At 40.3% G+C, this 26206-nt stretch overlaps 2 protein-coding genes across 2 annotated transcripts in view; one reads left to right on the plus strand and one right to left on the minus strand.

Annotated features, from left to right (window-relative positions):
• Window positions 1–7873, minus strand: part of LOC131938778 (FMRFamide peptide receptor frpr-18) — a 57249-nt gene extending 49376 nt beyond the window's left edge. The window contains exon 1 of the mRNA XM_059296949.1: window positions 7717–7873. The gene's annotated coding sequence lies outside the window, so the exon portion shown is untranslated. The remainder of the gene's footprint in view (window positions 1–7716) is intronic.
• Window positions 7874–22505: 14632 nt separating this feature from the next.
• LOC131938793 (uncharacterized) lies at window positions 22506–23261 on the plus strand. The gene has a single exon (XM_059296981.1). It carries the CDS (start codon window positions 22506–22508, stop codon window positions 23259–23261), a length of 756 nt encoding a protein of 251 aa, XP_059152964.1.
• The last annotated feature ends 2945 nt before the right edge of the window (window positions 23262–26206 follow it).

Consider the following 26206-nt stretch of genomic DNA (forward strand, 5'->3'; position numbering starts at 1 on the left):
CAGTGGGTTTGAACTCGAGACTTTTTTTTTTCGAATTTATCAACCATGAGCTTTTTTCCGACTCGACCACGCCTCCAACACAATTAAGCGTTACGTGTCAACTGGTTATGCGCCATTGACTCCGATTTCAGCCTGCTTTTCTTTTTGGATTTGCTTCCATAGCCTTTGTCCAACCAAGAACAAACTACAAGGCAGCAGTTGTTTAATTTCGGAGTTGTCTCTCCTAGAAGAGTGGCTGTCCCCAGCTATCGAGCCTCATCTGCCCGAGGGTTCGAACTCGAGACTTTTCGGTTTAGCAACCATGAGCTTTACCGACTCGACCACGCCGACCCCCGAATTAGTGGATGACAGATCGAAAAAACTCGATCGCCATTTTGTAATATTTTAAAAACTGTTCATGTTTGTACTAAAATCTTAATTGATGTGTAAAAAAACTCAATATTGATTATTTTCAAATTTATTTTCATTTTACAACTTATAATTTTGATTGACGTAATGTGCAAAGAGCATAATTAAAATAAATGTATTACCCTTTACAAAACATTCCGTTTTGTTTAAAAATAAGTATACAAATTACGTCCCTTTGTACCTATTACTTCTCTTGATAGATGACTTACAAAAAAAAAATAAAGCAGGGAAAAAAATTACTTTCTTCTGTTTGTTTTGATGTTGGAAAAATGTATTTAATTAACATGGTTTGATAAAGTGCAATATGGTAGGTAAAATACAGGTATTTTAAATACTGCCTTTTATTTATTTTATACACTGAATGTACTGTTTACTAATTATTATTTTTGATCAATAATAGTTTATTGTTTGCTTTTATGCATGCGTTTGTGTTTGCGTTTGCATTTGTGTTTGTGTTTGCGTTTGTGTTTTGGTTTGCTTTAGTGTTTGCGTTACGTTTGCGTTTGTGTTTTAGTTTTGTTTTTTGAGGGTTGTTAGTGTTAAGTTTAAAGTTGAGTTAGGTTTAGGGTTATGTGTTATTTTCTCAAACGTCCATATTTGCATATAGATATTTTATTGGAAAAGTAATATATTTCTTAAACCCGGACAATGCGGGTATATGCTGCTTACTAAACACACAAGTTATGGTCCTATACAGATAGATTTTTCACAGAGGCCAGTGCAGGGCCTGGTCGGGACGGCTAGTAAAATATACTTTTTAGTTTTTTTAAAACTCAAACTCTTACGCAACAAACAAATGTGAGCAATTGTGTGACAAGATGAGTAATTTATATTGCAATATTTTAATTAATTTAAAAAAAAATTTAAACATCATTTTAACAGGCGGGTTGCATTGTCACCGGATCTTGACCTACATTTCGCGTTTGTAAAAATAAATCGGATGTTGGTAAAATTTTGTTCGCAAATTTTCTACCCAGAACAGGTATTGTATACACCCAAAGTCTAGAACACTCCGTATGTAGTATGATGGTATATACACCTGAAATGTTCTCTAGAACACATTTAAAGCTATATACACCTGAAATGTTCTCTAGAACACACCTATAATTTGCCATGAGCGAGAGTGATAGAGCATAGCTTTACAATTTGGGATGTTTATGTTCAACTCAATGCTTTAATGATGCCAGCCTTCGCCCATGGGATTTTAATTGCAGGTTTTAGAACGTTTGTTTTTCTAGCACGGCAGACGGTACCTGCACGCTCTCAGATGGCAGCACAAGCATGTTTACATTTGGTCACGTGCTTACAGCAGTGCATGATGGGGAAATGCAAGGGGCGGGGCGAAGTTTTAGCCCATTCCGTCTCTCAGATTTTTATATTTGCCGCCATTTTTTGTGTCAACTGCTGTTTTTCTTAGCCCTTGTACATGTATATAGCCTATATCGTGTACATGTATATAATATCTTGTAAATATATATAGCCTTTTTTCTTGAGGGTGTAGGGCCTATATTGCCGATACTATTATATACTAACTATTTAAAATGATTGAAATTGAATCGTAATTTTTAGGACTACAAAGCTAAACGGTTTAATATCTAAATATAGCCATATATAACCAATACATAACCGGCTATGTATCTAGATTTAGCCAGCAACTAGCCACTTTGTAGGCATGTGGCTATAATGGAGCCATCTTGAAAAGCGCCATTGGTGTTACCTTCACATATCTTTTATGCAGGTAATAATCTGAAAATCGATCCAAAACTAATTTAAACCCCGCATAATCAATACACTAGTTAATATTTCATCACAATAAACTGCTCTCAGACCCTGCTAAACTAATCATTTGGTGTAAAGAAAACACCCCCCCCCCCCACACACCCCCTTTGCCGTTTCACTACATACATGCACATATTTGAAGAGCATATTCATAAAGAGCAGCATATTCAGACGGCTATTTACCGGAGATTAGTTCGCTTTATCCGGACAAAAAATGTGCGGGCAAATTGAAACAACTCATTGACCCAGTCACGTGGTCTATGGCTCGTCGCTTGATTAAATCAGAGAAGATTGGCGTGCGACCTATGCCTGGGCAGCTGGGCAGTTGGGCAATTGGGCAGTTGGGCAGTTCCTTCTGGGAGTTGTGGGCAGCTGAAGCTGATGTTGATGTAATGTTGCTAGATAGAAGCGGTTAAATTACAGATGTAATTAGGTTTTTTTTTCAGGCAGCTCCCGTAACCAATCGTGTCAACATATGGTCGGGTGACTTCAACGCTTCATTGTGTGTTCTTAGATAGCCCTCACATAGCCCTTACACAGCCCTTACATAGCTCTTACATAGCCCTTACACGACCCGTACATAGCTCATACATAGCTATTAAATAGCCCTTACGCAGCCCTTACGCAGCCCTTACACAGACCTTACATAGCTCTTACATAGCTCTTACATAGCCCTTACATAGCTCTTACATAGCTCTTACATAGCTCTTACATAGCTCTTACATAGCCCTTACATAGCCCTTACAGCAGTTGTTTAACTTTGAATTCGTCTCTCCTAGATGAGGTGCTGTCCCTAGCTACCGACCCAATCAGTCCGGGGTCCGAACTCGGGACTTCTGGGTTAGCACCATGTGCTACCCACTCGATCACCTTCTACCAGAGCTACACCTTTTTACTTTCTCGTGTACGGAGTAGAGGAAGTGTTGTAATCGTGCAAAAAATTGAAATCGAGATTTTCACTAATCGGAAAAACGTCGGAAAAACATAGTTTTGCAAATTTGTCCGTATGTCTGTGTATGTGTGTCTGTGTGGATGTGTGGAGGTGTGTCTGTGAAGACGATAACTTGAGTACCGATACAGCTAGGTTGATGCAATTTCTTATATACACGTATTATACCAAATTTTGTAGTCCGGTAACATCTTTTCACCGATTTCCGGTAACCGGAAGTGGAAGTTATTCTACTTTTGGTTTTTCAAAAGCATATCACTTTAGTATTGTTTACGATGGATAAACAAAATTTCACGTATAAGTAAAAGATCTAATTCTCTGCCGTCCATCAAATTTATTTTAAGTAATTTCCGAATACCGGAACTAGTATTTCCGATTTCTAAAAAAAACGTGTATGAATTTATATAGTACTAATATTCCGCACTATTATACACACATTGTTTGCTGTACACTTGTTAAGCAATTCTTTTTTCTAAGAGATTCTATTATATTTTTAAAAGTTTAAATAATTTAAAATTGATTAAAAATCATATTCTATATTCCGAATTGCCATCCCCCGTAGTGTTATATAAGTATATTCGAGAAAAATTGGGGGGGGGGGGGGCACTCCAGCTTTATTTAAAACATCTACTGTGTTTATCATAGGAGAATGAATTTATCGAATTACCTTGGTGGTCGCACTCATATAATGTTTTAAGACATTTTGGATTGAACCATCAAACTTTCAAACAAAGACATTTTGGATTGAACCATCAAACTTTCAAACAAAGACATTTTGGACTGAACAATCAAACTTTAAAACAAAGACATTTTGGATTGAGCCATTAAACTTTTAAACAAAGACATTTTGGATTGAACCATCAAACTTTCAAACAAAGACATTTTGGATTGAACCATCAAACTTTCAAACAAAGACATTTTGGATTGAACCATCAAACTTTCAAACAAAGACATTTTGGATTGAACCATCAAACTTTCAAACAAAGACATTTTGCATCAAGCCGCCACATTTTGACGGAACAAATTTTGTCTAGACAAAAAAAATGATTGACAAGTTTGCCCCAGGACTTAGCAGATTTTTTTTTAATCTCTTCAGTCTTGGCCTCACTCACACGCAATCTATTCCAGTTGGGTGAATTGTGGGAGATGTGGGGGTCAGACAATCGTGTGGTGCTAGTGTTGTGGGGGAGAGGGTTGTGGGGGTGTGGGGGAGAGGGGTGTGGGGGTGTTGGGGAGAGGGTTGTGGGGAGAGGGTTGTGGCGGTGTGGGGGAGAGGGTTGTGGTTTGTGGTGGTGTGGTGGTAGTGTTTGTCGAGGTGTGTTTGTCAGATGATCCCGTTGTTAAATGTGTGGAGGTCACGTTTGGGTGTGGATGTCATGTTTGGGAGGTGTGGATGTCAAGTGTGGGAGGTGTGGAGGTCAAGTGTAGGAGGTGTGGAGGTCAAGTGTGGGAGGTGTGGAGGTCAAGTGTGGGAGGTGTGGAGGTCAAGTGTGGGAGGTGTGGAGGTCAAGTGTGGGAGGTGTGGAGGTCAAGTGTGGGAGGTGTGGAGGTCAATTGTGGGAGGTGTGGAGGTCAAGTGTGGGAGGTGTGGAGGTCAAGTGTAGGAGGTGTGGAGGTCAAGTGTAGGAGGTGTGAAGGTCAAGTGTGGGAGGTGTGGGGGTCAAGTGTGGGAGGTGTGGAGGTCAAGTGTGGGAGGTGTGGAGGTCAAGTGTGGGAGGTGTGGATGTCAAGTGTAGGAGGTGTGGAGGTCAAGTGTAGGAGGTGTGGATGTCAAGTGTAGGAGGTGTGGAGGTCAAGTGTAGGAGGTGTGGAGGTCAAGTGTGGAAGGTGTGGAGGTCAAGTGTGGGAGGTGTGGATGTCACGTTTGGGAGGTGTGGAGGTCAAGTGTGGAGGTGTAGAGGTCAAGTGAGGGAGGTGTGGAGGTCAAGTATGGGAGGTGTGGAGGTCAAGTGTGGGAGGTATGGATGTCACGTTTGGGAAGTGTGGATGTCACGTTTGGGAGGTGTGGATGGCAAGTGTGGTAGGTGTAGAGGTCAAGTGTGGGAGGTGTGGTGGTCAAGTGTGGGAGGTGTGGATGTCACGTTTGGGAAGTGTGGATGTCACGTTTGGGAAGTGTGGATGTCAAGTGTGGGAGGTGTGGATGTCAAGTGTAGGAGGTGTAGAGGTCAAGTGTGGGAGGTGTGGAGGTCAAGTGTGGGAGGTGTGGAGGTCAAGTGTGGGAGGTGTGGAGGTCAAGTGTGGGAGGTGTGGAGGTCAAGTGTGGGAGGTGTGGAGGTCAAGTGTGGGAGGTGTAGAGGTCAAGTGAGGGAGGTGTGGAGGTCAAGTGTGGGAGGTGTGGAGGTCAAGTGTGGGAGGTGTGGAGGTCAAGTGTGGGAGGTGTGGAGGTCAAGTGTGGGAGGTGTAGAGGTCAAGTGAGGGAGGTGTGGAGGTCAAGTGTGGGAGGTGTGGAGGTCAAGTGTGGGAGGTGTGGATGTCACGTTTGGGAGGTGTGGATGGCAAGTGTGGTAGGTGTAGAGGTCAAGTGTGGGAGGTGTGGAGCTTAAGTCCGGAAAGTGTGGTAGTTGTGTTGTTGGAGGTGTGTTGTCGTGTCTAAAAATAGCCTTGAATGTTGATGTTATTGTCTAAACATAGTCTTCAATCTTCCTGCTATTTTCAAATCTACGCTACCATTCTGGATCGGGAAACCCCGATTAGATAAAAAAAACCAGCCAAACTCCTGGCAATTGACGAGGCATGCGTGCGACATTTGCACGTTTGTCCGTTTGATTTCTGATAATTTCAAGTGAACTAGATTGATTTCATGTTATCGGTGATTGTCTTAGGATCGATACGACACGCCGGGATAAAGTCTGATGCGATTACTTTAGTCAGATAAAAACAGAGGTACATAAGCAAAACATAATAAAGGGTATGTTAGTTTGACCGGTGTTGACGTCACTCGGGTCAGCTGGTGTTGACGTCACTCAGGTGAGCTGTGTTCACGCATATTGTTTACAAACATTTAACCCAGGTGGATGTAAAAAAAGGGCAGATAATGCTCGGATAGAGTGACTTTTATGATCGAATAAAAACGCTTTAGTTGATCGAGTCAACTTCTCAAAGGCTTTTACTTAGTTGACATTGTTTGAATGTCTATCTGTTTGTCTGTTTGTTTATGGGTTTGTGGCAATCTTTTAGCTCAAATTAGACCCACCTCTAATGCAGCGATCTCGTTGCAGCTATGTTCGACTCCCATGACAATGCAAAAGTATTTAATTTCGTTAAGAATTTAGATTAGTCATTAAAACTAAATAGGAAGATCACTATTCCAATAATAAAAGGGAAGACAGAAGATAAAATACTAGCGATTGCAGCTTTATGATGATGGTAAACATTTTTTTCTAAAACTGACCGTCGACCATACAAAGGGCAGACGACTGACTTTTAAACCTTGCCCGTTACAGAACCGACTTTAAAGCAAATATTTTTTTAGTACGTGCTGTCAGTTAAAACAAATCACTCAAAATGTGGAAAATAAAACAAGCATAAAAACCTTTACAATTATAGGCTTTTAAATGCACTGGAAATATGGAGAAAAACATTGATCGCTAAAATGTATTGGGGATTTAATGCGCGACCAATGCTTTTATTAAAGGAAGCAAATTTTAAAAAAAAACTATTTTTGTTTATTTAAAAGCCTATTATTATAAATATTTTTATGTTTGTTTCATCTAATGAGGGTATGGGCACGGGACATAAGAAATAAAATAAAGGGCATTGTCTTAGGCAGCTGCCTATTAAGTTGACTGTCTCACAATAGAGTGAGTAGCCTATCGTTTATAACATCCTTTATAGTAACACGATTTTTCATGCAAGAAATAAAAATAAATAAACAGGAAGTATATTTAACTATAAAAGTTAAAGTATATTCAATTAACCGTGTAATTACGTTGTAGTAATCGAATATGTTTATTTTCTTTTTACGTCATTTGAGACGTGTTATTATTAGTTGATAGACTGGTTCTATTTATAGACCGACTGGTCTATTTATAAACTAACCGGTGTCTTCATGGACTGACCGCTCTATTGACAAACTGACCGGTCTTTTGACCGACCAACCGCTCTATTGACAAACTGACCGGTCTTTTGACCGACCAACCGGTCTACTGACAGACTGACCGTAAAATGACAGAAAACACACAAACCGCAATTAAAAAAAATAGTTTTTAAATTTGAACAAAAACAAGATTTGGATATGTTAAAAAAAAAACATTTGTAAATATTTAAATAAAATTACACTTATAAATATTTAAACAAAACAGGAATCATAAATATTTAAATAAAATTACACTTATAAATATTTAAACAAAACAGGAATCATAAATATTTAAATAAAATTACACTTATAAATATTTAAACAAAACAGGAATCATAAATATTTAAATAAAATTACACTTATAAATATTTAAACAAAACAGGAATCATAAATATTTAAATAAAATTACACTTATAAATATTTAAACAAAACAGGAATCATAAATATTTAAATAAAACAAAAAGCTAGACGAAACTTTAAAAAACCAGAGAGAAAAAAAACTTACCGAATCTCTCGGTGCTGGTGTAAATTTCTCTTTTCAAGATATTGTGTACAACTCTTCACTGCTAATGCGTACAAGTATATTCCATTGCGTACAAATCTCGTCCACTGTTATAAACACATTTTTCCACTGTTATTTATATTTACATATTTCTTCCATTGTTATTTATAATTATATGTACATATTTCCTCTACTGCTATGGTGTACATATTTCCTCTACTGCTATGGTGTACAAACCTTCGACAGGTACGTGGGAAGTCTACCTGCACGTGACGTCACCATTAAGTCGTGTTGATATCACTAATGATATCTGTCCATTCCAAACACAACAACTGCCTGGTCGGCCAGTTTTATCAGACCTAGCCGCCGTCTTACCTCGGTCTTACCTCGGTCATACCGCCTTCACGCGATTCGCGGGGTGGGGCGGCTAGAAAATCTTCGCGCTTCTTGTGGTCTAAGGGCGACTACTTGATTGGAAATACGGGCAGGGAAGTAACTGTGATCAACTTTATAAACATTAAGGACAGGCGAACTAAGGGCGATCACTCTATGGAAACTTTGGACAGGGAACTAAAGAAATATGGACAGGGAACTAAAGAAATATGGACAGGGAACTAAAGAAATATGGACATGGAACTAAAGAAATATGGACAGGGAACTAAAGACATATGGACAGGGAACTAAAGAAATATGGGCAGGGAAATAAAGAAATATGAACAGGGAACTAAAGAAATATGGACAGGGAACTAAAGAAATATGGACAGGGAACTAAAGAAATATGGACAGGGAACTAAAGAAATATGGACAGGGAACTAAAGAAATATGGACAGGGAACTAAAGAAATATGGACATGGAACTAAAGAAATATGGACAGGGAACTAAAGAAATATGGACAGGGGACTAAAGAAATAAGGACAGGGAACTGAAAAATGTAGACAGGGAACTAAAGAAATATGGACAGGGAACTAAAGAAATATGGACAGGGAACTAAAGAAATGTGGACAGGGAACTAAAGAAATATGGGCAGGGAACTAAAAAAATGTGGACAGGGAACTAAAGAAATATGGACAGGGAAATAAAGAAATATGAACAGGGAACTAAAGAAATATGGACAGGGAACTAAAGAAATATGGACAGGGAACTAAAGAAATATGGACAGGGAACTAAAGAAATATGGACAGGGAACTAAAGAAATATGGAAAGGGAACTAAAGACATATGGACAGGGAACTAAAGAAATATGGGCAGGGAACTAAAAAAATGTGGACAGGGAACTACAGAAATGTGGACAGGGAAATAAAGAAATATGAACAGGGAACTAAAGAAATATGGACAGGGAACTAAAGAAATATGGACAGGGAACTAAAGAAATATGGACAGGGAACTAAAGAAATATGGACAGGGAACTAAAGAAAAATGGACAGGGAACTAAAGAAATATGGACAGGGAACTAAAGAAATATGGACAGGGAACTAAAGAAATATGGACAGGGGACTAAAGAAATAAGGACAGGGAACTAAAGAAATGTGGACAGGGAACTAAAGAAATATGGACAGGGAACTAAAAAATGCGGACAGGGAACTAAAGAAATATGGGCAGGGAACTAAAAAAATGTGGACATGGAACTAAAGAAATATGGACAGGGAAATAAAGAAATATGAACAGGGAACTAAAGAAATATGGACAGGGAACTAAAGAAATATGGACAGGGAACTAAAGAAATATGGACAGGGAACTAAAGAAATATGGACAGGGAACTAAAGAAATGTGGACAGGGAACTAAAGAAATATGGACAGGGAACTAAAAAATGTGGACAGGGAACTAAAGAAATGTGGACAGGGAACTAAAGAAATATGGACAGGGAACTAAAAAATGTGGACAGGGCCCTAAAGAAATATGGGCAGGGAACTAAAAAAATGTGGACAGGGAACTAAAGAAATATGGACAGGGAAATAAAGAAATATGAACAGGGAACTAAAGAAATATGGACAGGGAACTAAAGAAATATGGGCAGGGAACTAAAGAAATATGGACAGGGAACTAAAGAAATATGGGCATCTGAAGTAAGCTGTATTCACTGATGTAAGATATATTCACTGAGGTAAGATGTATTCACCGAGGTAAGATGTATTCACCGATGTAAGATGTATTCACTGAGGTAAGATGTATTCACTGAATAGAAAAAAATATACCCGCCAGAGGGGTGGGCAACCATCCTTATAATCTGACGTCAAAACCTCGTACCATTCATCTTATGTAGGAGCTAAACAATGACGTCATTCGATCCTCGCATCGTTTTTATAAAACTTATAGAAGATGGCTGTGAATGAAATGTTTAAATAATTCTTTGGACAAAATTTTCTGGAATGTCAGCCGTTATTCTAAGCTGTCATTGGAATGTCAGCCGTTATTCTAAGCTGTCATTCTCACTTGTTAACCTCATCTGCTATTCTCAACACAAGACCATGTCACCACAAGACCATGTCACCACAAGACCATGTCACCACAAGACAATGTCACCACAAGACCATGTCACCACAAGACCATGTCACCACAAGACAATGTCACCACAAGACCATGTCACCACAAGACAATGTCACCACAAGACAATGTCACCACAAGACCATGTCACCACAAGACAATGTCACCACAAGAAAATGTCACCACAAGACAATGTCACCACAAGACCATGTCACCACAAGACCATGTCACCACAAGACCATGTCACCACAAGAGCATGTCACCACAAGACAATGTCACCACAAGACAATGTCACCACAAGACCATGTCACCACAAGACAATGTCACCACAAGACAATGTCACCACAAGACAATGTCACCACAAGACCATGTCACCACAAGACCATGTCACCACAAGACCATGTCACCACAAGACCATGTCACCACAAGACCATGTCACCACAAGACAATGTCACCACAAGACCATGTCACCACAAGACCATGTCACCACAAGAGAATGTCACCACAAGGCAATGTCACCACAAGACAATGTCACCACAAGACAATGTCACCACAAGACAATGTCACCACAAGACAATGTCACCACAAGACAATGTCACCACAAGACCATGTCACCACAAGACCATGTCACCACAAGACAATGTCACCACAAGACCATGTCACCACAAGAGAATGTCACCACAAGACAATGTCACCACAAGACCATGTCACCACAAGACCATGTCACCACAAGACAATGTCACCACAAGACCATGTCACCACAAGACAATGTCACCACAAGACAATGTCACCACAAGACAATGTCACCACAAGACCATGTCACCACAAGACCATGTCACCACAAGAGAATGTCACCACAAGGCAATGTCACCACAAGACCATGTCACCACAAGAGAATGTCACCACAAGACAATGTCACCACAAGACCATGTCACCACAAGACAATGTCACCACAAGACAATGTCACCACAAGACAATGTCACAACAAGACAATGTCACCACAAGACCATGTCACCACAAGACAATGTCACCACAAGACAATGTCACCACAAGACCATGTCACCACAAGACAATGTCACCACAAGACCATGTCACCACAAGATAATGTCACCACAAGACCATGTCACCACAGGACAATGTCACCACAAGACCATGTCACCACAAGACCATGTCACCACAAGACAATGTCACCACAGGACAATGTCACCACAAGACAATGTCACCACAAGACCATGTCACCACAAGACCATGTCACCACAAGACCATGTCACCACAAGATCATGTCACCACAAGACCATGTCACCACAAGACAATGTCACCACAAGACCATGTCACCACAAGACAATGTCACCACAAGACAATGTCACCACAAGACAATGTCACCACAAGACAATGTCACCACAAGACCATTTCACCACAAGACCATGTCACCACAAGACAATGTCACCACAAGACCATATCACCACAAGACAATGTCACCACAAGACAATGTCACCACAAGACAATGTCACCATAAGTTAATGTGAAGTCATCTGGTCCATTCAACTGGACACATACCCCCCTCCCGTCCCCCCATCCATGCGCGCCCCATCTTTCTACAAAGCTTGTATTACCTAACAACGACAAAATGGACACATACAACATCCCCCCCTCCCCCTCCATGCCCCCCCCCCCCATCTTTCTACAAAGCTTGTATTTCCTAACAACGACAAAATGCCGCCGGCCTTTCTTCAGCTTACAATGGTAGGGTGGGATTAGGCGGTGTGTGTGTGTGTAGATATAAAAGTTCTTATGTGAGGGTTTTACTGGTAGGGTGGGGGGGTGGGGGATGAAGGTATTAATGCTTTCCAGCAAACTCAACTTATGGAAATGTTTGATTGGATTGAAAGAGTTGGAGATTGTAGATTTGATATGGGGAATGTAGATTTGATGTTGGAGTAATTCATGTTTTTGTTTTGGAATGGAGACCAGAGTTATATATATATATATATATATATATATATATATATATATATATATATATATATATATATATATATATATATATATATATATATATATATATATATATATATATATATATATATATATATTTATATATATATTTATATATATATATATATATATATTTATATATATATATATATATATATTTATATATATATATATATATTTATATATATATATATATATATATGTGTGTGTGTGTGTGTGTGTGTGTTCTGGGTTACGATTTAAACATTCAAATAGTTTTTTATAAGAAAAGAGAAGAACAGAAGACAAAACAGAATAATACACCACACAAAATAAAACCAAAGAAATCACAAAGACAACAATACAACACAACACACAGTAAAAAAAACCACATCACAACGGGTTATGTAATCCTTGTAACAATACATTTTAATTAAGCTTAACAATAAAGGCACTAATATTGAAACCATTTTCGGAGAACAGATAACAGTGATGTACACAAAACTGTTTAATTCCGTACACAAATTTAATTCTATCTTTCAAATTCCATATTGCAAAGGATTTACGTTAGAAAATGTTATATAAAATAGCTGTTTCTAATTAACATTACAATATACTTCTGTATCTTCAAAATGTATCTCTTGTAATTATGATATTTGTAGTCCAACCATGTATTATGTTAGTAAAAAAACTAAATTGTTTTGAAAACGATCTCCATAAAAACTGGCTAAAACGTACACGTCATCGGTCTTCAAAAGCTAAAAAAAAAAAAAAATTCAGCTAAGTGACGAAACGTCATGAAAACTTTGACCAACCTACTGTAAGACTTTTCAAATGTTGTCTTGTTGGCGCTTGTGATGACGTGGCCAGCACTTTACTCAGGTCTCGTTTCACTTTACTCAGGTCTCGTCTGTCTCACTTTACTCAGGTCTCGTCTCACTTTACTCAGGTCTCGTCTCACTTTACTCAGGTCTCGTCTCACTTTACTCAGGTCTCGTCTCACTTTACTCAGGTCTCGTCTCACTTTACTCAGGTCTCGTCTGTCTCACTTTACTCAGGTCTCGTCTCACTTTACCTGAGTAAATTTAGACGAGACCTGAGTAAAGTGAGACAGACGAGACCTGATTAAAGTGAGACACCTGCAGCAGACATCAAACAAAATTCTGAAGCCGTCGTTAGCTTCTTCCAGACCGTCATGGCGACCGGAAATACAATTGTCAATCCTAGAAAAACCTGGAATCGAATTTACACGGAATGGAATATACATGGAATCGAATGTCCATTGTCTGTTGTGATTGCCAAGCTTCCTTGTTTATGTGCTCTTTCCTTGGATCCGGTTAAAAGAATTTATTAGGGGTGGGGGTCGGAAACTTGTGGGGGGGGGGGGGGGTCGGAGGTTGTGGGGGTTGGGAGATTGTGGGGGTTGTGGGGGTTGTGGGCGTTGGGAGGTTGTGGGCGTTGGGCAACTACAAAATAAAGCGATGATTGTACTGACTACAAAAATATTTCTCTTCGGATATTTTCTTGCGAACAGACGTAACACACAACCATGACAAGACACATTCAAAAACACACAGAGACACACAACCATGAGACAGCGTCGACAAACAGTGACACACAACCATGACACAGCCACGACACACAGAGACACACAACCATGAGACAGCGACGACAAACAGTGAGACACAACCATGACACAGCAACCACACACAACGATGAGACAGCCACGACACACAGAGACACACAATCATTAGACAGCCACGACACAGAGACACACAACCATGATACAGCCACGACACAGTGACCCACAACCATAAGACAGGCACGACACACAGAGACACACAATCATAAGCCAGCCACGACACAGTGACACACAATAATGAGACATCCACGACACACAGAGACACACAACCTTGAGACAGCCACGACACACAGAGACACACAACCTTGAGACAGCCACGACACACAGAGACACACAACCATGAGACAGCCACGACACACAGAGACACACAACCATGAGACAGCCACGACAGACAGAGACACACAACCATGAGACAGCCACGACATACAGAGACACACAACCATGAGACAGCCACTACACACAGAGACACACACGGACGCACACATACTGTTTTCTTTGTCAGCCTTAAACCCGCCATTGTTGTAAATAAAAAGTTAAAATCGTCCAATTTCTACTAGCTGCATGATACATAATCCATTTCATCAACGGGGGAGGGTAAGGGTGGGGGGGGGGTGGGAGACGGCGAGGGATTGGAGGTGGGGGCAAAGCTAGCGGGATTAGAAGCATTTAAGTATTTAAATCTCAGTGTATCATGTATGCATGTTATTGTATACCTATGTAATATTTGTATATATAAGAATCTACCAGATGAGATTCTGTCAGGTGGAGAGGTCATGTCAAGTGTAGAGGTCATGTCAGTTGTAGAGGTCATGTCGGTTGTAGAGGTCATGTCAAGTGTAGAGGTCATGTCGGTTGTAGAGGTCATGTCGGGTGTAGAGGTCATGTCAAGTGTAGAGGTCATGTCAGTTGTAGAGGTCATGTCGGTTGTAGAGGTCATGTCAGTTGTAGAGGTCATGTCGGTTGTAGAGGTCATGTCAAGTGTAGAGGTCATGTCAAGTGTAGAGGTCATGTCAGGTGTAGAGGTCATGTCAAGTGTAGAGGTCATGTCAGTTGTAGAGGTCATGTCGGTTGTAGAGGTCATGTCAAGTGTAGAGGTCATGTCAAGTGTAGAGGTCATGTCGGTTGTAGAGGTCATGTCAGGTGTAGTACAGGTCGTTCCACGTGTAGTACAGGTCATGCCATGTGTAGAGGTCATGTCAACTGTAGAGGTCATGTTAGTTGTAGAGGTCATGTCAGTTGTAGAGGTCATGTCGGGTGTAGAGGTCATGTCAAGTGTAGAGGTCATGTCAAGAGTAGAGGTCATGTCGGTTGTAGAGGTCATGTCAGGTGTAGTAGATGTCATGTCAGGTGTAGAGGTCATGTCAAGTGTAGAGGTCATGTCAAGTGTAGAGGTCATGTCAAGTGTAGAGGTCATGTCGGTTGTAGAGGTCATGTCAGGTGTAGTAGATGTCATGTCAGGTGTAGAGGTCATGTCAAGTGTAGAGGTCATGTCAAGTGTAGAGGTCATGTCAAGTGTAGAGGTCATGTTAGATGTAGAGGTCATGTCAAGTGTAGAGGTCATGTCGGGTGTAGTACAGGTCGTTCCACGTGTAGTACAGGTCATGCCATGTGTAGAGGTCATGTCAACTGTAGAGGTCATGTTAGTTGTAGAGGTCATGTCAGTTGTAGAGGTCATGTCGGGTGTAGAGGTCATGTCAAGTGTAGAGGTCATGTTAGGTGTAGAGGTCATGTCAGTTGTAGAGGTCATGTCAGGTGTAGTGGTCATGCCAAGTGTAGAGGTCATGTCAGTTGTAGAGGTCATGTCAGTTGTAGAGGTCATGTCAAGTGTAGAGGTCACGTGGTACAGGTCTTAATCTGTCACGTGGTACAGGTCTTAATCTGTCACGTGGTACAACTCTGTAACGTTGAACATTTCTAAATCGACTTGTTGAAAGATTGTATATTCTATACCTTTATATATTCTATACCTTTATATATTCTATACCTTTATATATTCTATACCTTTATATATTCTATACCTTTATATATTCTATACCTTTATTTTCCAGTGGTAAATCATACGTGTTTATCTGTACGTGGTTGAAATATACACTCTCTTTTATACTAGATCCAATTCAAGTCACTAAAGATGACGTCATCCATCCCATTCTTACATGTCCTCTAGAGGTTTCTCAGTGTTTGTGTCCGCCATTTTGAACAAACTTCTTGTCTTTTCATGGCCCTTGTGGTCGTCAATTATAAATGAGAAGATGATAAATCGCTCTTTAATTATGTAAAGACTTCTAGGACTGGCTGTTGTCTGACACTTAAAGACGAAACTCTGGCTGGTGTCATGGTGTCAGGTGTCAAACACCACAGTCATCTCTCACAAGTCATGTCTCAAAGTCATCTCTCACAAGTCACGTCTCAAAGTCATCTCTACCAAGTCATGTCTCAAAAGTCATCTCTACCAAGTCATGTTCCCCAAGTCATTTCTCATAGATAATCATCACGTCAAGACTATTGAGAATAAAAAAACATCACGTCAAGACTATTGAGAATAAAAAACATCATGTCAAGACTATTGAGAATAAAAAACATCACGTCAAGACTATTGAGAATAAAAAACATCACGTCAAGACTATTGAGAATAAAAAACATCACGTCAAGACTATTGAGAATAAAAAACATCACGTCAAGACTATTGAGAATAAAAAACATCACGTCAAGACTATTGAGAATAAAAAACATCACGTCAAGACTATTGAGAATAAAAAACATCACGTCAAGACTATTGAGAATAAAAAACATCACGTCAAGACTATTGAGAATAAAAAACATCACGTCAAGACTATTGAGAATAAAAAACATCACGTCAAGACTATTGAGAATAAAAAACATCACGTCAAGACTATTGAGAATAAAAAACATCACGTCAAGACTATTGAGAATAAAAAACATCACGTCAAGACTATTGAGAATAAAAAACATCACGTCAAGACTATTGAGAATAAAAAACATCACGTCAAGACTATTGAGAATAAAAAACATCATGTCAAGACTATTGAGAATAAAAAACATCATGTCAAGACTATTGAGAATAAAAAACATCATGATGTCAGATATTTGAAGGTAAAGCACATCATAATGTCAGATATTTGAAGGTAAAGCACATCATGATGTCAGATATTTGAAGGTAAAGCACATCATGATGTCAGATATGTGAAGGTAAAGCACATCACGATGTCAAATATTTGAAGGTAAAGCACATCATGATGTCCGATTCTTTAAGGTAAAGTGCATTTGAAGGTAAAGCACATCATGATGTCAGATACTTCAAGGTAAAGCACATCATGATGTCCGATTCTTTAAGGTAAAGCACATTTGAAGGTAAAGCACGTCATGATGTCCGATTCTTTAAGGTAAAGCACATTTGAAGGTAAAGCACATCATGATGTCCGATTCTTTAAGGTAAAGCACATCATGATGTCAGATATTTGAAGGTAAAGCACATCATTATGTCAGTTATTTGAAGGTAAAGCACATCATGATGTTAGATAATTGAAGGTAAAGCACATCATGATGTCAGATATTTGAAGGTAAATCACATCATGATGTCAAATATTTGAAGGTAAAGCACATCATGATAAAACCTAACACAGCTGAAACTCCGATACTAAAGGTTAAAAGGTGACACATCAAGTATTAAAGGAGAGGTGACACATCAAATATTAAAGGAGAGGTGACACATCAAATATTAAAGAATGAAAGGTGACACATCAAGTATTATAGAATGTAAGGTGACACATCAAATATTAAAGAATGAAAGGTGACACATCAAGTATTATAGAAGGAAAGGTGACACATCAAATATTAAAGAATGAAAGGTGACACATCAAGTATTAAAGAATGAAAGGTGACACATCAAATATTAAAGAAGGAGAGGTGACACATCAAATATTAAAGAAGGAAAGGTGACACATCAAATATTAAAGAATGAAAGGTGACACATCAAATATTAAAGAAGGAGAGGTGACACATCAAATATTAAAGAATGAAAGGTGACACATCGAATATTAAAGAATGAAAGGTGACACATCAAATATTAAAGAAGGAGAGGTGACACATCAAATATTAAAGAAGGAAAGGTGACACATCAAATATTAAAGAAGGAGAGGTGACACATCAAGTATTAAAGAATGAAAGGTGACACATCAAGTATTAAAGAATGAAAGGTGACACATCAAATATTAAATAATGAAAGGTGACACATCAAATATTAAATAATGAAAGGTGACACATCAAATATTAAAGAATGAAAGGTGACACATCAAATATTAAAGAAGGGGAGGTGACACACCATGATAAAAAGTGACACACAGAGCGCGGCAAAAACATTTGACGTGAGCTGCACTTCAAACAGGGGGTGGGGAGATGTCGGTCGGCGGGGGGTGGGGTGGGGTGGTGAAATGGAGCTGACCAAAAATGTATCCGGCAAAAGTGTCGGGTTACTGTCTTTGATTTAGATGACACCTTCCTATACACTACACTGCTGGGAGATCACAGGGTCCAAACAATGACATGTAGAAAACATCAGCAACTACTGCATGTAGCAAACATGATTAGCTACTGCATGTGTTTCTCGTTAGCGACGTTAGTTGACACACGAGATTTCATGTTCACTAATCTTTGGTGTATAGTGTTTGGTATCGTGTCTGGTATCGTGTCTGGTATCGTAATTGGTCTCGTGTTTGGTATTGGGTCTGGTATCGTGTTTGGTATCGTGTCTGGTATCGTGTTTAGTATCGTATCTGGTATCGTATCTGGTATCGTGTCTGTGTGGTATGGTGTATCTACCGTGTCTGGTATCGTGTCTGGTATCGTGTTTAGTATTGTGTCTGGTGTATCATGTCGGGTATCGTGTCTGGTATCTTGTCTGTGTGGTATCGTGTACCTACGTGTCTGGTATTATGATTGGTGTATCGTGTTTGATATCGTGTTTTGTATTGTGTCTGGTATCGTGTCTAGTGTATCGTGCATGTTGTATCGTGTCTATTTTATCGTTTCTGATGTCGTGTACGGTACTCAGTTAATATATTTGGTAACAAGTTTGGTATCGTGTCCAGTATCGCGTCTGTTGTGTCATGTCTGGTATCGTGTCTGGTATCGCGTTTAGGATAATGTCTGATGTATCGTGTCTGGTATCGTGTCTGGTATCGAGTCTGATATCGTGTCTGGTATCGTGTCTGGTATCGCGTTTAGGATAATGTCTGATGTATCGTGTCTGGTGTATCATGTCTGGTATCGTGTCTGGTATCGAGTCTGGTATCGTGTCTGGTATCGTGTTTAGTGTAATGTCTGGTGTATCGTGTCTGGTGTATCATCTCGAGTATCGAGTATAGTATCGTGTCTGATATTGTTTCTGATATATCGTGTCAAATTCTTGAATGAGTACATCCAATTTACCCAAAATTTGATCCTCTGCTAATGAATTCAACCAATTTAGCCGGCTCCAATAGCCGGTCTAATCAAGTCAGCCATTACTGCCGGCTCATATTGCCGGACTTTTGTCGTATCCGTTTTCGGCCGGTTTTTGAGCGAGTAATCTTATGGGGATGTCTTACATTTTTGGTTTTTGATGGGTCGGGCGTGTGTGTGGGGGGTGGGGGGTGGGGGTGGGGGGGAGGGGGAGGGCAGGGATAACGACGTGCTCATAGCAAAGAAATAATCTGCTGCTGTATTTGATGTACGTCTGATACATCGTGATTGGTCGGGAACCGTCACGTGACTATAAACTGTCCAATCAGAGTCGACATTACACGTCTCATGCAATCTCGCAGCCCCCGCGATTTGCGACATTGTTTATTCCATCAACTCGACCAAGCGGAAGTAGAAAGTTAAGGTCTAAAAGGTTAGCCGTCATTTGCTGACTGGCAAAGTTGTCTTGCTGAGAGGGGATGTTTTATCACCATCTAGGCGTCATTTAGATGCTGGCTCTGTCTAGTCAGTTGGTCTAGTCACCCCTTAGTCTACGAGTGACTCTGTCTAGTCAGTTGATCTAGTCACCCACACGAGTGACTCTGTCTAGTCAGTTAGTCTAGTCGCCCACACAAGTGACTCTGTCTAGTCAGTTGATCTAGTCACCCACACGAGTGACTCTGTCTAGTCAGTTAGTCTAGTCGCCCACACAAGTGACTCTGTCTAGTCAGTTGATCTAGTCACACCCTAGTCTACGAGTGACTCTGTCTAGTCAGTTGATCTAGTCACACCCTAGTCTACGAGTGACTCTGTCTAGTCAGTTGATCTAGTCACACCCTAGTCTACGAGTGACTCTGTCTAGTCAGTTGATCTAGTCACACCCTAGTCTACGAGTGACTCTGTCTAGTCAGTTGATCTAGTCACACCCTAGTCTACGAGTGACTCTGTCTAGTCAGTTGATCTAGTCACACCCTAGTCTACGAGTGACTCTGTCTAGTCAGTTGATCTAGTCACACCCTAGTCTACGAGTGACTCTGTCTAGTCAGTTGATCTAGTCACACCCTAGTCTACGAGTGACTCTGTCTAGTCAGTTGATCTAGTCACACCCTAGTCTACGAGTGACTCTGTCTAGTCAGTTGATCTAGTCACACCCTAGTCTACGAGTGACTCTGTCTAGTCAGTTGATCTAGTCACACCCTAGTCTACGAGTGACTCTGTCTAGTCAGTTGATCTAGTCACACCCTAGTCTACGAGTGACTCTGTCTAGTCAGTTGATCTAGTCACACCCTAGTCTACGAGTGACTCTGTCTAGTCAGTTGATCTAGTCACACCCTAGTCTACGAGTGACTCTGTCTAGTCAGTTGATCTAGTCACACCCTAGTCTACGAGTGACTCTGTCTAGTCAGTTGATCTAGTCACACCCTAGTCTACGAGTGACTCTGTCTAGTCAGTTGATCTAGTCGCCCCCTTCTTCACGAGTAACTGTCTATCCCTAGACCCTTCTCTGTGTTTTTCTCTAGTTTCAGCTATTTCACCAAATTATTTTAATTAAAGCACTAATTAAAAAGTAATTAAAACTTTCACATCCGTTTTGTTCAGATGATGAAAGAAATACTTGATCAATAACAGATCACTAGCTCTACAGGATATGGGATGGATAGAGGATTGGTGGATGGATAGAGGATTGGTGGATGGATAGAGGATTGGTGGATGTAGAGAGAATTGGTGGATAGATAGAGGATTGGTGGATGTATCGAGGATTGGTGGATGTATAGAGGATTGGTGGATGGATAGAGGATTGGTGGATGGATAGAGGATTGGTGGATGGATAGAGGATTGGTGGATGTAGAGAGGATTGGTGGATGTATAGAGGATTGGTGGATGGATAGAGGATTGGTGGATGGATAGAGGATTGGTGGATGGATAGAGGATAGAGGATTGGTGGATGTAGAGAGGATTGGTGGATGTATAGAGGATTGGTGGATGGATAGAGGATTGGTGGATGGATAGAGGATTGGTGGATGGATAGAGGATTGGTGGATGGATAGAGGATTGGTGGATGGATAGAGGATTGGTGGATGGATAGAGGATTGGTGGATGTATAAAGGATTGGTGGATGTAGAGAGAATTGGTGGATAGATAGAGGATTGGTGGATGTATCGAGGATTGGTGGATGTATAGAGGATTGGTGGATGGATAGAGGATTGGTGGATGGATAGAAGATTGGTGGATGGATAGAGGATTGGTGGATATATAGAGGATTTGTGGATGGATAGAGGATTGGTGGATGGATAGAGGATTGGTGGATGGATAGAGGATTGGTGGATGGATAGAGGATTGGTGGATGGATAGAGGATTGGTGGATGTAGAGAGGATTGGTGGATGTAGAGAGGATTGGTGGAACTATAGAAGATTGTTGGATGTATAGGGGATTGGTGGATGTCTAGATCCCCGTGTTTCTCAACAAACAACACATTTATAAAGTACTTTGTGAAGAAAAGAACAGAATACAAAATACACATTTATAAAGTACTTTGTGAAGAAAAGAACAGAATACAAAATACACATTTATAAAGTACTTTGTGAAGAAAAGAACATAATACAAACTACACATTTATAAAGTACTTTGTGAAGAAAAGAACAGAATACAAAATACACATTTATAAAGTACTTTGTGAAGAAAAGAACATAATACAAAATACACACTTATAAAGTACTTTGTGAAGAACAGAATGCAAAATACAACACAGACATTCAAATATGTAACATGTAATAAAACATATTAAAAACTAGTAGCAAGCTTTCAACTGAAGTGAAAAAAAAAAGAAAAGAAAAGCTCTTGTTGCTAAAATATGTAAAAGATTTCATGAATAACCAAAGCTTTTATGGAAGAAAGCCAATTCGTTTCATTTTCTTATTTTCAGTGCATTTAAAAGCTTGCTATGGGAAATGTTTTTTAATTTGTTTTATTTTCTACTTTTTAGTAATTCAGTAGTGTATTCGTCAAAGAAAGTCGAAATATATAAGAAGGGTTTTACCAATGCTTTACCAATCCTATATTCCTAGACGCGTAAACTTGTTTTCTAAATCTGAGTTATTTATATGTAAACAATGTCTGCGCTTAGATCATATTTATAGGGGCACGGGTTTACCTACACTACCGCGTGAAATCCCTGGCTCCTTAAAAGTAACGGACGAGTCGACGGACGTGTCTGATTCAGTTTAGTGAACGACGACAATGTCCCGTTGTATCCAGTCTATCGCACTGTTTAAAACGAACGTAGGCGCCAGTCAACATTCCTCAGCCTTCAGTCAACTTTCCTCAGTCAAATTTCCGCAGCCTTCAGTCAACTTTCCTCGGCCTTCAGTCAACTTTCCTCAGCCTTCAGTCAACTTTCCTCAGCCTTCAGTCAACTTTCCTCAGCCTTCAGTCAACTTTCCTCAGCCCTCAATAAACTTTCCTCAGCCCTCAATCAACTTTCCTCGGTCAACTTTCCTCAGCCTTCAGTTAACTTTCCTCAGTCAACTTTCCTCAGCCTTCAGTCAACTTTCCTCAGCCCTCAATAAACTTTCCTCAGCCCTCAATCAACTTTCCTCAGCCTTCAGTCAACTTTCCTCAGTCAACTTTCCTCAGCCTTCAGTCAACTTTCCTCAGCCCTCAATAAACTTTCCTCAGCCCTCAATCAACTTTCCTCAGCCTTCAGTCAACTTTCCTCGGTCAACTTTCCTCAGCCTTCAGTTAACTTTCCTCAGTCAACTTTCCTCAGCCTTCAGTCAACTTTCCTCAGCCCTCAATAAACTTTCCTCAGCCCTCAATCAACTTTCCTCAGCCTTCAGTCAACTTTCCTCAGTCAACTTTCCTCAGCCTTCAGTCAACTTTCCTCAGCCCTCAATAAACTTTCCTCAGCCCTCAATCAACTTTCCTCAGCCTTCAGTCAACTTTTCTCAGTCAACTTTCCTCAGCCTTCAGTCAACTTTCCTCAGCCCTCAATAAACTTTCCTCAGCCCTCAATAAACTTTCCTCAGCCCTCAATCAACTTTCCTCGGTCAACTTTCCTCAGCCTTCAGTTAACTTTCCTCAGTCAACTTTCCTCAGCCTTCAGTCAACTTTCCTCAGCCCTCAATAAACTTTCCTCAGCCCTCAATCAACTTTCCTCAGCCTTCAGTTAACTTTCCTCAGTCAACTTTCCTCAGCCTTCAGTCAACTTTCCTCAGCCCTCAATAAACTTTCCTCAGCCCTCAATCAACTTTCCTCAGCCTTCAGTCAACTTTCCTCAGTCAACTTTCCTCAGCCTTCAGTCAACTTTCCTCAGCCCTCAATAAACTTTCCTCAGCCCTCAATCAACTTTCCTCAGCCTTCAGTCAACTTTCCTCAGTCAACTTTCCTCAGCCTTCAGTCAACTTTCCTCAGCCCTCAATAAACTTTCCTCAGCCCTCAATCAACTTTCCTCAGCCTTCAGTCAACTTTCCTCAGTCAACTTTCCTCAGCCTTCAGTCAACTTTCCTCAGCCCTCAATAAACTTTCCTCAGCCCTCAATCAACTTTCCTCAGCCTTCAGTCAACTTTCCTCAGTCAACTTTCCTCAGCCTTCAGTCAACTTTCCTCAGCCCTCAATAAACTTTCCTCAGCCCTCAATAAACTTTCCTCAGCCCTCAATCAACTTTCCTCGGTCAACTTTCCTCAGCCTTCAGTTAACTTTCCTCAGTCAACTTTCCTCAGCCTTCAGTCAACTTTCCTCAGCCCTCAATAAACTTTCCTCAGCCCTCAATCAACTTTCCTCAGCCTTCAGTCAACTTTCCTCAGTCAACTTTCCTCAGCCTTCAGTCAACTTTCCTCAGCCCTCAATAAACTTTCCTCAGCCCTCAATCAACTTTCCTCAGCCTTCAGTCAACTTTCCTCAGTCAACTTTCCTCAGCATTCAGTTAACTTTCCTCAGCCAACCATCATAAGTTCCATCCAACACAATTTGTGGATGTAATCAGCGCTTTGAGTCGACCATCATAAGTTACATCCAACACAATTTGCCGCCTGATTGCCGGTAGATTCCGTGGCAAAGCTGCCGGCTGACGAGAGTAAATGGGAAGAAATTCAATGATCAAATTATGGCTGCCCTCCCCTTAACTCTAACAATGGCCACAGATGGGAGGAAATATCTGCGTGACGTTTTATAATTGTTTGCACTGGTTTGACCCGTGGGGTGCAGTGTCACACGGTACAGTATCACGTAGTACAGTGTCACGTACAGTTTCACCAACAGCCCATTTAAGTCACAGCTACATCACTACCTTGCCGACTCCCCAACGTTGCCTACATCACTACCTTGCCGACTCCCCAACGTTGCCTACATCACTACCTTGCCGACTTTCCAACGTTGCCTACATCACTACCTTGCCGACTCCCCAACTTTGCCTACATCACTACCTTGCCGATTCCCCGACTTTGCCTACATCACTACCTTGCCGACCCCCCAACTTTGCCTAGATCACTAGCTTGCCGACCCCCCGACTTTGCCTACATCACTACCTTGCCGACTGCACCATTTCATCAGCACCAATCTTCTGCTAATGTCTAGAAAATTTATGACCTGTGGCTAAAACTAATTACAAAAGTGGTTAGCGTCTAATCAAAGTCATAAAATTCTATCTGAAGCAATCACGAGAAATGATGTCGACACTGATTAACACCAAACCTTCCAGCACGGAGTGTAAAGACCGGAATTTTCCGGCTATATGTAATGACAATTTGGATAGATAAATTTGATTTGTTCTGATTATTTCTGGCTATAAAAATTTATTTTATAGAGGACTAAATGAATAGGTGATGTGTTCATGTTTTATGTTTATTACATAAACACACTGGGTTACTACACACGAGGGTAAACTCAACTCACACACGCACTCTCCCCTTAGTTCAAGATTATTCTAACCTACAACTAACCTGTAACAACTAGCCCCCCCCCCCCCCCCACCCAAAGATTTGTAGTACATACTACAAATACTGACAAAAAAACCTATTCCTATGAAAACTATTCGGTAAAACTTGTTTAAATAAGTGTGTATGAGAACCGTTTTCTTACTTCATAAAATGTCCGAGCCTTTTTTTATAACAAACACAAAAATGTTGAGTTAAACAAAATCACACAAAAATGTTAAATTTTAAAAAATCACGCAAAAATGTTGAATTTAAAAAAACATTCGTCGAAGGTTTCCTGGGTGCAGTACTTGTCTCCGTGTGAAATGTTTCAAACTTCATTTCCCCACGGTGTAAATATATCTGCTATGGAATGTAAAGATATCAGCTATGGAATGTAAAGATACCAGCTATGGAATGAAAAGGTACCTGCTATACAATGTAAAAATACCAGCTATGGAATGTAAAGATACCAGCTATGGAATGAAAAGATACCAGCTATGGAATGAAAAGATACCAGCTAACAATGTAAAGATATCAGCTATGGAATGTAAAGATACCAGCTATGGAATGAAAAGATACCAGCTATGGAATGTAAAGATACCAGCTATGGAATGTAAAGATACCAGCTATGGAATGTAAAGATATCAGCTATGGAATGTAAAGTTCCTAAATGTAATTTAAACTATCCCTGAGATCCCATTGATGCCAACATAAGCGAACAATGTAAATCATTAATTCAAGTATTTCACCGGGTGAAAACAAATGTTACAATGGTGTGTGCTTGTTAGCCGGTTCAAATGTCGGCAGATAAACAACAGGTGCCGGCTGATCAACATGAGGTGCCGGCTGGTGTACTGCCAGATGAAAGTACATTTGATAGCCCACACAAAGTCAACATCAATTCAAAGCTAGCGGACAAATCTTCACATCACGGATCTGACGTCAGACATACGTAGACATTACCACTTCCTGTTTGGGGGCAGAAGTCAGTGTTTGTGTGCCGATTATAATCAAACATTCCTTCAA

The sequence above is a fragment of the Physella acuta genome, unplaced genomic scaffold (assembly GCF_028476545.2).
Source record: "Physella acuta isolate Inbredline_101_S28 unplaced genomic scaffold, ASM2847654v3 ptg000257l, whole genome shotgun sequence".
Classification (NCBI taxonomy): domain Eukaryota; kingdom Metazoa; phylum Mollusca; class Gastropoda; family Physidae; genus Physella; species Physella acuta.